This window comes from Callospermophilus lateralis, chromosome 8 (assembly GCF_048772815.1).
Source record: "Callospermophilus lateralis isolate mCalLat2 chromosome 8, mCalLat2.hap1, whole genome shotgun sequence".
Lineage (NCBI taxonomy): Eukaryota > Metazoa > Chordata > Mammalia > Rodentia > Sciuridae > Callospermophilus > Callospermophilus lateralis.
Window position 1 is genome coordinate 87999846 of NC_135312.1, and position 15408 is coordinate 88015253.

General features: G+C 34.3%; 1 protein-coding gene across 1 annotated transcript in view; it reads right to left on the reverse strand.

Annotated features, from left to right (window-relative positions):
• Gstcd (glutathione S-transferase C-terminal domain containing) overlaps nucleotides 1-15408 on the reverse strand; it is a 161550-nt gene that overhangs the window by 24335 nt on the left and 121807 nt on the right. Inside the window, exons 6-8 of the mRNA XM_076864595.2 lie at nucleotides 7585-7700; nucleotides 7379-7423; nucleotides 5680-5808 (exon numbers count right to left, since the gene is read on the reverse strand). Coding sequence (XP_076720710.2) covers nucleotides 5680-5808; nucleotides 7379-7423; nucleotides 7585-7700 — 290 coding nt within the window. The remainder of the gene's footprint in view (nucleotides 1-5679; nucleotides 5809-7378; nucleotides 7424-7584; nucleotides 7701-15408) is intronic.

The following is a 15408-nucleotide window of genomic DNA, read 5'->3' on the forward strand; positions in this document are numbered from 1 at the left end:
GCTATATAAAAGGCTGAATAAATACAATTTTCCACAGTATGAAAAATACCAAATAATCACTCAGTTCCATTTTTCTTTCCTGAAGACATCTTTCTGGGCCTTCTGACCTTTGACTAAAAGACGAACTCAATGCTTTATAGATTTGCTGCCCAGAAGTTGTAAGACTCCCTATACTTATTCACTGACACTTCCCCATAGACAAAGATTTCTCTTCATCCCTCTCTTGTATTGAATGCCACTTATTCCTTTTTTTTCATGCAGCATATCTTCTAGTAGTTTGCCGAAAACTGTTACACATGACATAAATTTTCTTGAAAGCTTGAATATATGGAAATGGTATTTTACTTTCATACTTGATTGATGGATTTTTGATTGAAAATTAACTGTTAGGATTTTGAAGGCATTACTTCTCTGCCTTCTAGTCTTTCATATAAGAAGTATGAAGGGATTTTTTGGGGGATGTGTTACCAGGGACTAAACTCAGAGGTGCTTAACCACTGAGCCATATCCCCATCCCTTTAAAAAATATTTTAATTTGAGACAGGGTCTTGCTGAGTTGCTTAGGGCCTCAATAAGTTGCTGAGGCTGGCTTTGAATTCATGATCCTCCTGCCTCAGTCTCCTGAGCTGCTGGGCCACCATGGGCCACCATGCCCAGCTGTATGATGGAATTTTGATCCCAAATTATTATATATGACCTACACCTTTTGTTTTTTCCTCTGTGGAAACTAGTAAGAATTTCTTATCATTATTGGTGTTCTGAAATTTCATACTGTGCCATTAATCTTGATAATTTTTCAAGTGAACTTCATCAATCAAGAGAAATGCATACTTCATTAATAGGATATTTCATTAAATTAGTTCTTTGATATTTTCCTCCCAATCATTTTATCTGTTTTCTCTTTCTGGCCTGATTCTTGGAATAAATCTCTACTGTTTTTTTTTTTGTTTTGTTTTGAATGCTTCTCTTCATTTTTTTTGTCTTTTCTTTATTCTATTTTTCAGGTAATATCTTACACCTCTTTTTAAAAAATGCCTATCTTTTAAATTTATTACTTCTTAATTTTGATTAGCAACTACAGAAGCACAATTCACAATAGCTAAATTGTGGAACCAACCCAGATACCCTTCAGTAGATAAATGGATAGGGAAAGTTTGGTATGTATATATAATGGAACATTACTCAGCATTAAAAGAGAATAAATCATGGCATTTTCAGGTAAATAGATGGAGTTGGAAAATATAATATGCTAAGTGAAGTAAGCCAATTCCAAAAACCCAAAGGCTGAATGTTTTCTTTGATATGAGGATGCTGGCTCATAATGGTGATGGGGTGAAGGGAATGGGAGGAATGGAGGAACTTTAGATAGGGCCAAGAAATACTTTCTTATTCTCCAATCACTCATTTCTTTTTCTTTTTCATTCTATCCTAGCTTCATTAATTCAACATATATTATCTTATCTGATTTTTCCCTGAATAAGATCCTCTGTCATGTTGTTGCTTTCATCTTAGTCTTACATTCTGAATTTTCCGTCTTTGGTGTTCCATGTCTGTCAGTTTATATTAAAGAGTGAATCACTAAAAAATGTTGATTGTAAGTTCTAAATGAAAGAGTAAAACAAAAAGGCTAGTTACTGAGTGGGTGAATGGCTAGCTGACTTTTCTTTTTATAATTATAGCTCTAATATCTGTAGCTCTTTGAGGATAGTTCTGCTTCTACATAAGAGTATCTCATTCAATCTTACTAATGATTCTCTGGTTTCTGAGGTTTTTGAATTAGGAGACAGATGTGGGTAGGGAAGATATCCATCATTCAGTATGCAGATTCTCACAGAGTCCTTACATGACAAATCACCATTGCCCACCCATGTGCCTATATGGCACATACATCTTTTTTTAAATAATATTTCAGGTATCCTGTAACATGGTTCGTAATAACTTTCTTACCACCCTCCTTTCCATTTAAGCTTGATGTTCTTCACATCTACTTAATAACATTGTTATGGTTCAGATATGAGGTATCTTCTGAAAAGCTCATGCATTGATGCAGGAATATTCAGAGATGAAATGATTAGATTATGAGAGCTGTAACTTCATTGGTGGATTGATTTGAATTGTTTACTGGGTGGTAACTATAGGAAGGTAAGGTATGGTTGGAAGAAGTAAGTCATTGTGGGGTGTGCCTTTCTGGATTATATTTGTCCTCAATTGATTTCTCCCTGTCTTTCAGCTTCCTGGATGCAATGAACTGAGAAGCTTTCTTCTGTCATATCTTTCTTCTGTCACATCTCACACCCAGAGCAATGGACTTGGCTTATCATGGACTGAACATCTAAAAACATCAGCTCCAAATAAACTTTTCTTCATCTAAAATAAACTTTTCTTCCAAATAAACTTTTCTTCATTGTTCTTGTCAGGTATTTTGGACACAGAGACAAAAAACTGACTACTGTACTTATTTTTTTCCCTTCAGTCTGCCTTCTACCTTAGTACTTTGTATCATGATTTGAGTTAAAAACATTCGAATGCAGTTTCATCAAAGATGGAGTTTGATCTTTTTTTTTTTTTAATCACTCTTGTTATTTGAGGGTCCGATCTTTCTCAGGGAAAAGAGGTATTGAAATATCTCTATCTGCTATTTTCATCTTAAACGTTTTCTTTTTGCCTTTGTGATTTCTAAAAATTGTGTTTTCAGGATAGAAAATTTCTCTAGTCCTCAGATGATTACTCATCAAAAGCATTACTGAATTATCATGTATAACTGCATATGCTTCTTTTAATTATACACTAACAGTCCTAACTAAAAATGAGCTTGTAATTAAGCACTCACCACTGATAAACCATCAACAATCACATTAAAAATTATGTTATAGGCAAAAGAGAAAAAAGCAAATGCAAATAGCTGGAAAATAAAACATTTGAGTTTTTGAAACACAACAACAAATCAAAAATATTCACTTATACTTAGAAATCAGTTCTCAGCCCACTAAAAATATTTAGCCTTGAGAAACTTTTGTTTTTAATATGAAGTATATACTTTTCCATAGTCATCACCATTTTATAACATTATAAAGATTTTTGTTATTTTTTGAGAGCATTAGTATTAATATATATTATAAATTAAGTCTTTATTAAGCTTAATCTTATAAATTTTCACAAGAATGAGACTAATCCTATACTACACAAAAAGAGGAAACAACATATCTTTTTTAAAAACAACCTTAAAAAGTATACTTTTATAAATAACCTTTTGAAACTTACCCTTTAAGTGTATGGAAATAATGTATTGAATCAGGGTCATGCAGCTACATATATAGAAATTGGAAAAAAATTGCAAAACTTTTTGGGATGTTTCTTACTTTTGAAAAGACATATTTTCCTCAGGGAAATAATTAATCATTATAATCAAAATAAAAACAATTCAATGAAAAAGTATCCCTGTAACAATCAAATACTTGTTTTGAAGAAAAGAACATAGACAATCCCTGCTTAACAGTAGTTCTGCTTACAATGTTTTGATTTTACAAGGGTGCAAGTGATAAACATTCAATAAATACCATACTTCAAATTTTGAGTTTTGATCTTTTTTGATATGCTTTGTGATACTCATTTGTGATGTTGGGCATTTGCAGCAGCAGCAGCAGCAGCAGCAAGCCTCCAGTCCAGTCACATAATAACAGGCTAAACCACCATTTTCTATGAAGTACTGTATTACTAAGCTTTGATATACAACAGGTTAGTGTACTAAACACATTTTATATTTATGATATTTTCCATTAAGTGTAAGTTTATCAAGAGGTAAGCCCATTATATATCAGAGTGAATCTGTATATATCTTATATATCATATAAAATATATACTTCTCTATATAGAATTTATTAAAATAAATAACTATATATTTATTTCTATCTTTATTGCTTACATGTTTATGAATATAAAAATAATAACAAGTTGAATGTAGTATATTTTAAAGATATTAAAATAAAAAATATTATTTCACAACATATAAGGACAGCCACCTTAAAAAAGTACATATTAGCATAATTTACTTCCATTATTATTTTTTTTGGAAATGATTTTTAAAAATATTTTTCATTGTAGATGGACATAATACCTTTATTTATTGCTCAGGATTGAACCCAGTGCCTAACACATGCTGGGTAAGTGCTCTTTTACTGAGCTACAACTCCAGCCCCTTCCATTCATTTGTAATGCAGTTTTCACCTGGTTAAGATCACATTACAAAAAGTAGTAGGCTCAGTTCATTGAGTACTTCCTAAATGCTAGGCAACTCCTAAATGCTTCACATACCTTGTGTCAACATTTTACCAGTAAGTATTTTATGCTTATTTTATAGATGGAAACAGCATCAATAGTTTGAATAAATTGCCTAAGACCACAGTTATTGAGTGCCAAGCAGGAATTTAGCACAAGGTTGTCAAATATTGAAATCCATACTCTTAATAATAATTATATTTATACAATTTTGTCCATGTTAACTAAATTTTCATACCATTAATAAATCAATGCAAACATCATGAAAATGCAATTTTCAAAGGTCCTGAGCAGGCTCCTCTCACTGAGGCCTTGCAGTCTAGACTAATAATATTTTTAAAAATCTTTGCAAATTTGAAAGCAAAAAAATGGAATGTCATTGTTGTTTAAATTAGAACACACTTAATTACCAAATACTGAGTTTTCATATGCTTATTAGTCACTTGTATTTCTAGAAAAATATATTCCTCAAATAAACCTAATGTAAATAAGAAACTTTAATAAGGAAACTATAGTAAGTAGTAGGGGTGTTGGAATACCTTGATATAAGAAAAAGCTAAAAACATTTTGATTTATTTCCTTTGATTATCTTAAGTCAAACTAAGTTAACAAAATCCAGTAACCCTAATTAGATTAGTAACTTTAATCATTTTTTCTTGATACAAGTTGTTGTATTAGTGGAGATAAGGCTAACAATTAGTATTTCAATTCTGATGTATAAATGATTTATTTAAAACTACTAAGAGTAGTTGGTTAAGACTTTAAAATTCTCTCCTTAAAATCTCCTTTACATCATTATTTTTTATATTTTAAGAAAAATAGTAAAAGAAAAAAGTATTTATTAAGCACAGATAAATGTCAACTAAGTCCTTATTAAAATATCACAAAATGGTAGATAAATTCAGTTTTAATGCACTTACAATAGCCAGTTAGTCTTATTTCCCCTCTAGCTATACTATGTTGACAGGAATCTATTTAATACAAGATTAGAGCCACTGATGCTTTTAATCTGATTTATCTAGTGACAATTCCTTAGTTACCACTGAAGGCAAATTATTTTCTTAAGAGTGAATCTAATATTGGCTTAAGCTTCTAAGTAATTATAATTCACTTTTCATATACCTTGACAAAGGTCATTATGAAAGAAGGAAAAAAAATAACATTGTAGGTGTATAACTGTGACATGTAGAAAAAAATATTGCTTTGAAAAAGACAAACATATACTTTTAATAATGAATTACTATGAATATAATAATATTAAATAGTATACTATATTTTGTTGAGAAAGTATAGAAAGTTATAGATTTCTTTGTTTAGGAATGAATATAAAATTAAATCCTTTATTCTAAGGCATATAATTTTATTTAGCTATAATTAGGAAATTGAAATTGCATGATGACTTACCCCAATATTAAACATCCCTGTAAAATACTCCATGTTTGCTTGGATGAACCAAATGTTGCTTAAACCTAGATCATCACTTCTCTTCTTAGCACGAATTAGTGATATTTCCTTGTTTTCTATTAATATAACCTAGATTTTCCCAGGAAAAAACAATATATTCAGTAACATAACTCAAAATATTAGGATAAAACATTATTGCTATATTCCATAGCCTTAATAATGTTGAACATATTATATTGATCCTCTATTCTGTGCCAGGAAGTATGTCAGTTAATCTGATACTAAATTGAACAAGGTCTTTGAACTCTTGAAGCTTAGGGTGTAGTGATATAAGTGAAACAAGCAATAATAACACAGTGTGAAAAATGTTTAATAAAAGACAATGTATAATGGGAGCACTCAGACTTGATGACTAAGGAAGGTTTTATTGGGGAAAGTAACATATCAACTGAGGTCTGAAAAATAAAAAGAACATAGCAAGGGGAATGGAAGAGTGTTAGGCAGAGAGAAATACATATGAAAGCCCAAGGTGGGAGAGAGTGTAGTATGTATGAAGAAGTAAGAAAACTGGTATAGCTTGGCACAACGTACATGTTAGTGATAGTGAGGATGGAGGCAAAGGGTATGGAGATGGATATGAGGATGGAGAAGTAATGGACTCAGGTCATGCATTTATGATAAAGGAAGGTCCATCAGCTTCCATGAATAATACAGATTATGGAAGAGTGGGAGAAGCAGGGACAACAGGAACCTGCAACAGTGATTTTGAGTAGAATTAAGACAATGTCATCACTATTATTCCTGGTTCTTATTTTGTACTTATGATTACATTTATGGAAAAATCTTGGATCCCTTTGAATAGAAATCCTGTCAGAGTATAAGTGGTATTAAAGGCTTTTAAGCCTTTATTCTAGCCAATTCAATCTATCTAAGTTTTCAGAATTGTTAGGAAGGGAACTAAAGATACTATGTTCCTGGCTCTGGTCCTCTATTCTATGAACTTTCTTCCTTTCAAACATGAAACTGTTATTTTCTTTAATAATAAAAAGGCACTCACCACTTCTAGGATTATTGGTTTATTTTTTCTTTATTCTCTAAGAAAAAAGAATATCCCTCACCTCCAATTATTCTGTTAAATATCATTCTGACCAGTAAATCGGTTTCTCCATAATTTTTTCTTCTGCAAGTATTTACCCTAAATACATGTATGAAAACATGAATGGTGTGACTCTACTTTGTGCACAACCAGAGACATGAAAAATTGTGCTGTACTTGTGTAATACTAATTGTAATGCATTCTGCTGTCACATATAACAAATTAGAACAAAACAATTGTTGTTATTTTTGTTAGAATTTTGATGTAATCAATCAAAAGAACATGCTCAACAAATTTTAGAAGCCATTATTTCCAGTTATAGTTATATTGAAAGTTAATTTAATTATAGATATTTTATTTAATGGAATTGCAATTAAAAATTTTTTAAAGATATGCAACTTTTAAAAAATTTGATAACTGTACTTTGGTCCTACTTTCATAATTTTCCCCTTAAGATTCTAAATCTTAGAAGTTTACTTCAAAGAAAAAAGAAAATGCCTGTGTCACATATTTGATTAGGGTGAATGATTGGGAACTCTGAGTAAGGGATAAGTCAGACTTGGCTAGTTGAACATTTCTTTTTATATATTATGCAGACTTTACCTGGCACGATGGCAATATGTGAGCAAGAACAATTCCAACATGGCCCTGAAAAAGTCAATAAAAGAACCAAGTTAACTTTGGTACTCATGTCTTTTGCTCATTGTAAGACAACAATCTTGCCAAATGAAAACATGACCTTGAGTGTAACATAGACAAGTCACACACTCTTGGAAAGACTAAAAAGTATAAAAGGAGACATATAATACCCCGCCACTGCAGAAATCCACAATTCTGTCACCAGGTTTGGCCTGTTTTATCACCACATAAACAAGGTTGTTTAACTGTTGCTGTTTCCTCAAAGCTCGATCACTGGACATTTTGCCTAGGAAATACAAGAAATGAAAACAATATGTATTATGAGAGACCAACTACACAACTTAGAACAGACTATTAGGATACTGGAGAAGGGGTAAATATATGCATGCATGCAAGTATACATACACTCTCACATAAAAGAATAAATTTCACATAATTAGTTAGTAGAGGACTGGAATATTAGAATCCAGAGATTGATAGAATAGGAATAAAAGTAAAATAAGCAAAAATAGAGTTAATCTCTATTTTACTTTTATTCCTATTCTATCAGTGAAAAAAATGTCTTCTAAAGAGTAGAAACAATAACTGAAACATTAAGTTCAGAGCCATAAACAAAGGGTTCAACAAATTTTATCTAGATGAAAAAAGTAATAATCATCTCTTCCTTTTGTCCCTCTCAGAGACATTATAAAGACTATCTATTTACAACACTTTGTTCAAATTTCCTTATAAAAAGATCTATAATAAATAAAAAAAAATATTATTTCACTGGCAGGCACATCCTTGAACTCTGAATTCTTCTGGGTAGGATACTTGGAAACCTTGGAGTATGGGTGTCACATGGCTGAACTATATTAAGGGTTACTGTACTTAGAGAGAAATTGGATTTTCCATTTTTCACTTTGAAGCTTCCTTTCCTCATGAGTCAGACATAGAACATTAATGTAATTAGAGATTAAAGATAGGGCACTTCCAAGTATGAAATGCCATGGACTCAGTACCATGAAAACATCTTAACTTCCCTTTCAAAAGCTACTGGGAAAGTTCACAAAAATATCTTCAGAAGGATGAATGACACTATTTGTTTTTACATTTTTCAAGTGCATTCTTTACAAGAGTGTTTGATAAAAAAAATCATATAAAGATACCAAGGTTTCCTTGTTCCATTTCAAAAGAAAAACATGTTAGTTTCCTTTTCTTCTTTTTTCCTTCTCTCTCTTATGTTACTAAATAAAATTTAAAAACATTAGGAAATTTCTATTTTAGTAAAAAACAGAAAATTATAATTTCATAATTTAGAGGTAATATTTATAAACATATACACATATTTTATATATATAATGTATTTCTATATGTTATATTCATAAATTCTTAATTTTCTAGCCAGTATACAAAATATCTTCTTATGTCAGTGCATTTTTTGTCTATTGTATACTTTAATGGGTTCATAATATTCCACTCACTATATACCATAATTTACATGACCACTTCCTTATTGTAATTATGTGATTGTCATCATACTACATAATACTTAAACACATTCTGACAAGTTTCATAAAGGGCAATTGAAAGCCTCCTATAGCAAATCTAGTCAAGTTTTCATTAATATAAAAAATACTTGAGGCAGGTTACTTAAGAAGAAGCTTAGAGATCAACTGAATGCTGTTTGCTTGGGAACATCTGGCAATGCTGGGCTGAAGAGGATCTTGGGCGAGCAGTTTGAGCCTCTCAGAGGCCACATCCAGCTCTGCATGGGTGAATTCAGGCTGCACCATGTACAGAGTTTCGGGATGATTGTTTGTGCCCCGCCACCAAACGGGCATGACTCAGTGCTACAGAGATGCTCCAGCGGAATAGAGAAACAACGCGCTTCGGTTCCTTTGTGAACCTTTTGAGGTGATGCCAACCGAGCCTCCATAGGCCAGCAGGCCGACAGCTGAGGTGGGACCTGAGAGAGACGGACCGGATCCACCCTTCCCATCGGATACCCTAGCAGAGAGAACCGTGTCCACCATGGCAGAGAACTGACGTCACCAGAGTTCAGACGGATGGAATCTCTCCGCATCGAGAGCAGCGACTGCAGGTGTGTGACTCTCAGCCCTCCTTCTCCACACAGCAGGGAAATCCCAAGGGCCCCTCCCCAGCTCTCCATGAGCGTGACTGTAGGACCCGAGGGAGTCAGGAGGGGTGCCTGACACCTGGCTACAGCTTCCACCAGTGCTGACAACCGAGGCCTCTTTCGCCAGCTCTTGGGGGTGTGGCTACCTGAGGGAATCAGGCAAAATAAGCTGACGGCCCCCATCCCTGCGTTCCATAACCTTGGGGTCTGGGTGAATGGCAAATAGAGAGAGTGCCCAGTCGTTCAAGAGAACAGGGCACACAGGGGGCTGCAGGCCCGGCGTGTAGCTAGTTCTGTGGAGAACGCCACTGGTGAGTGGGGCCTGGCTGGCAGGAGAAGCAGGGAGGTGGCTGGAGGCCAGAAATGGCCCTGGGCAATCAGGACTAGAGAACCGTCCATGGCGGGAGGAAGAGCCGCCTCACGGGGATTGTTTCCTGCATATTGAGAGGAGAAGCTTGGCCCCGTGGACACAGTTCCACCTACTGGAAGAGAAGTTAATCGAACTTTAACACTGCATTTATCTTTTTTTTTTTTCATTTCTTTTCAATTTTCTTTTTCCCCTTTTCTTGTATTCTACCTATTTTCTCCTTTCTTTCTCTGTAGCGACTTCTTCCTTCCCCTTCTCATACCTTTCCTCCCAAGCATTACGACTCCGTTTATGTGTAATTTACTAAATGTATATAGGTAAATGTTCTGAGGCAATATATAGTGCTCCCAAGTCCCTAGCTAGCCCCAAATACTCAGGTCCATTCTCCTGTTAATATCCCCCCCCTTCAGTAGAGCAATCTTCCAAGGTTGCCAAGATATACCAACCCCTATACCATCACATCACCCGACCTAAACATAAAGTCCCAAGACCAAAACGCAGATCGCTATGTGCCATCAGAATCCGTATGCATTTTATGAAAAAAATGAATCTGCTTTAAAGTACAATAAAACTCAACATCTGTAGACATAGTCTCCCATCACAAAGGAGAGATCCCGGAAATATACAAAACTAAAATAAATTTATAGGAGTCAACAGTAACACAGCAGTCAAACAGAGCTGGAAGTAACATGAGCATCATGAAAAAACAAGGAAGAAAAGCAGTACAAACAATGCAGGACAGCCTCAATCTACAGGAGAACCTAGAGGCATCAGAAAAATGGTCAGATAAGAACTCAAGGAATACCTGACTCAGATGGAATGGAATCTTAAAGAGGTCATTAGACAGCAAATGCAAACAATGAAAGAACACATTGAAAATGAATTACATAAACAGATTCAAGGAGCAAAAAATCAACTCTTCCAGGACATAGAGATTATAAAAAAATCAAACAATAATCCTAGAAATGTAGGAAACTATAAACCAAATTAAAAACTCAAACGAGAGTATCACTAGTAGAGTAGATCAAGTAGAAGTCAGAACATCAGACAATAAAGACAAAATATATCATCTCGAAAAGAGTCTAGTCAACTCAGAAAGGTTGGTAAGAAACCATAAACAAAATATCCAAGAGATATGGGATAACATAAAAAAACAACAAACTTAAGAGTCATTGGGATAGAGGAAGGTATAGAGGTCCAAACCAAAGGAATGAGCAATCTGTTGAAAGAAATAATTTTAGAAAACTTTCCAGACATGAAAAATGAAACAGATGTACAAATCCTAGAAGCATACAGGACGGCGAGCACCCAAAACAACAGTGGACCAACTCCAAGACACATTGTTATGAAGATACAGAACAAAGAGAGAATATTAAAAGCTACAAGATAAAGGAGGAAGATTACATTCAGGGGTAAACCAAGTAGGTTAATGGTTGATTTTTCATCACAGACGCTGAACGCGAGAAGATCCTGGAACAACGTATTTCAAACACTGAAAGATAATGGATGCCAACCAAGAATATTGTATCCAGCAAAATTAAGCTTCAGGTTCAACAATGAAATAAAAATCTTTCATGATAAACAAAAGTTAAAAGAATTCACAGCCAGAAAACCAGCACTGCAAAGCATCTTGGGCAAAACACTACACAAAGAGGAAATGAAAAACAACAACCGAAACCAACAGTGGGAAGTACCTCAGTAAAGTGAGGTGGGGGGGAAACTAATCAAGGAGGGGAAAACAAACCAAATTAAAAATAAATAAATAAATAAACAAACAAACAAACAAACAAACATGACTGGCAGTACAAACCATATATCAATAGTAACCCTAAACGTTAATGGCTTAAATTCACCAATAAAGTGACATAGGATGGTAACATGATTAAAAAAACAGATCCAACAATATGCTGCCTTCAGGAGGCTCATCTGATTGGAAAAGACATACACAGGTTGAAGGTGAAAGGTTGGAAAAAATCATACCACTCACATGGTCCTCGGAATCAAGCAGGGGGGGCCATCCTCACATCGAATAAAATCGACTTCAAGCCTAAGTTAATCAAATGTGATAAGGAAGGACACTATATGCTGCTAAAAGGAACCATTCACCAACAAGACATAACAATTATCAATATTTATGCACCAAACAATGGTGCTTCTACGTTCATAAAACAAACTCTCCTGGAGTACAATAGTCAAATAGACCACAGCACAATAATTATGGGTGACTTCAACACACCTCTCTCACCATTAGACAGATCTTCCAAACAAAAGTTGAATAAAGAAACTACAGAACTCAATAACACAATTAATAACCTAGACTTATCCGACATATAGAGAATATATCTATCATCATCAAGCGGATATACTTTTTTCTCAGCAGCACATGGATCCTTCTCAAAAATAGACCATATATTATGCATAGGGCAACCCTTAGAAATTATAAAGGTGTGGAGATAATACCAGGCATCTTATCTGATCATAATGGAATGAAACTGGAAATCAACGATAAAAAAAGGAAGGAAAAATCCTGCCTCACTTGGAAAATGAACAATATGTTACTGAATGATCAATGGGTTACAGAAGACATAAAGGAGAAAAGAAAAAAATTCTTAGAGATAAATGAAAATACAGATACAACACATCGGAATCTATGGGACACAATGAAAGCAGTTTTAAGAGGGAAATTCTTTGCATGGAGTTCATTGCTCAAAAAAAGAAAAAACTAACATACAAATGATCGATCTCACACTTCATCTCAAAACCCTAGAAAAAGAAGAGCAAAACAACAGCAAATGTAGCAGAAGGCAAGAAATAATTACAATCAGAGCTGACAGACCCTTAGCTATGCTAACAAAGAGAAGAAGAGAGAGAACTCAAATTAGTAGCATACGGTATGAAAAAGGCAATATCACAACAGACACCACAGAAATACAGAAGATACTTAGAAATTATTTTGAAACCCTATATTCCAATAAAATAGAAGACAGTGAAGACATTGATAAATTTCTTAAGTCATATGACTTTCCTAGATACAGTGAGGAGGATACACACAACTTAAACAGATCAATATCAATGGAGGAAATAGAAGAAGCCATCAAAAGACTATATGAACCAAGAAAAGCCCAGGACCGGAAGGGTATACAGTTGACATTTACAAAACCTTTAAAGAAGAACTAATACCAATACTTTTCAAGTTGTTTCAGGAAATAGAAAAAGAGGGAGCTCTTCCAAATTCATTCTACGAGGCCAACATCACCCTGATTCCGAAACCAGACCAAGATACTTCAAAGAAAGAAAACTACAGACCAATATCTCTAATGAACTTAGATGCAAAAATCCTCAATAAAATTCTGGCAAATAAGATACAAAAACATATCAAAAAAAATTGTGCACCATGATCAAGTAGGATTCATCCCTGGGATGCAAGGCTGGTTCAATATACGGAAATCAATAAATGTTATTCACCACATCAATAGACTTAAAGATAAGAACCATATGATCATCTCGATAGATGCAGAAAAAGCATTCAACAATGTACAGCATCTCTTCATGTTCAAAACACTAGAAAAACTAGGGATAACAGGAAGTTACCTCAACATTATAAAAGCTATCTATGCTAAGTCTCAGGCTAGCATCATTCTAAATGGAGAAAAATTGAAGGCATTCCCTCTAAAATCTGGAACAAGACAGGGATGACCTCTCTCACCACTTCTATTCAACACAGTTCTTGAAACACTGGCCAGAGCAATTAGACAGCTGAAAGAAATTAAAGGCATAAAAATAGGGAAAGAAGAACTTAAATTGGCACTATTTGCAGATGACATGATCCTATACCTAGCAGACCCAAAAGGGTCTACAAAGAAACTTCTAGAGCTAGTAAGTGAATTCAGCAAAGTGGCAGGATATAAAATCAATACGCATAAATCAAAGGTATTCCTGTATATCAGCGACAAATCCTCTGAAATGGAAATGAGGACAATCACCCCATTCACAATATGCTCAAAAAAATAAAATAAAATACTTGGGAATCAACCTACAAAAATGGTGAAAGATTTATACAATGAAAACTACTGAACCCTAAAGAGAGAAATAGAAGAAGATCTTAGAAGATGGAAAGATATATTCTGTTCACGGATAGGCAGAACTAACATCATCAAAATGGAGATATTACCAAAAGTACTCTATAGGTTTAATGCAATGCCAATCAAAATTCCAATGGCATTTCTTGTAGAAATAGATAAAGCAATCATGAAATTCATCTGGAAAAATAAAAGACCCAGAATAGCAAAAGCAATTCTAAGCAGGAAGAGTGAAACAGGCAGTATAGCGATACCAGACTTTAAAGTCTACTACAGATCAATAGTAACAAAAACAGCATGGTACTGGTACCAAAACAGGCGGGTGGACCAGTAGTACAGAATAGAGGACACAGAGACCAATCCACAAAATTACAACTATCTTATATTTGACAAAGGTGCTAAAAGCATGCAATGGATGAAGGATAGCATCTTCAACAAATGGTGCTGGGAAAACTGGAAATCCATATGCAACAAAATGAAACTGAATCCCTTTCTCTCGCCATGCACAAAAGTTAACTCAAAATGGATTAAGGAGCTAGGTATCAAACCAGAAACTCTGCGTCTGATAGAAGAAAAAGTTGGCTCTAATCTCCATCTTGTGGGGTCGGGCTCCAAATTCCTTAATAGGACACCTATAGCACAAGAGTTAAAATCAAGAATTAACAAATGGGACATACTCAAACTAAAAATTTTTTTCTCAGCAAGAGAAACAATAAGAGAGGTAAATAGGGAGCCTATATCTTGGGAACAAATTTTTACTCCTCATACTTCAGATAGATCCCTAATATCCAGAGTATACAAAGAACTCAAAAAATTAAATAATAAGAAAACAAATAACCCAATCAACAAATGGGCCAAGGACCTGAACAGACACTTCTCAGAAAAGGATATACAATTAATCAACAAATACACTAAAAAATGCTCACCATCTCTAGCAATCAGAGAAATGCAAATTAAAACCACTCTAAATACCATCTCACTCCAGTAAGATTGGCAGCCATTATGAAGTAAAAAACAACAAGTGCTGATGAGGGTGTGGGGAAAAGGGTACACTTGTACATTGCTGGTGGGACTGTAAATTGGTGCAGCCAATCTGGAAAGCAGTATGGAGATTACTTGGAAAGCTGGGAATGGAACCACAATTCGACCCAGCTATTCCCCTTCTTGGACTATTCCCCAAAGACCTAAAAAGAGCATACTATAGGGATACAGCTACATCAATGTTTATGGCAGCACAATTCACAATAGCCAGACTGTGGAACCAACCTAGATGCCCTTCAATAGATGAATGGATAAAAAAAGTGGCATTTATACACAATGGAATATTACTCAGCACTAAAAAATAACAACATCATGGCATTTGCAGGGAAATGGATGGCATTAGAGCAGATTATGCTAAGTGAAGCTAGCCAATCCCTAAAAAACAAAT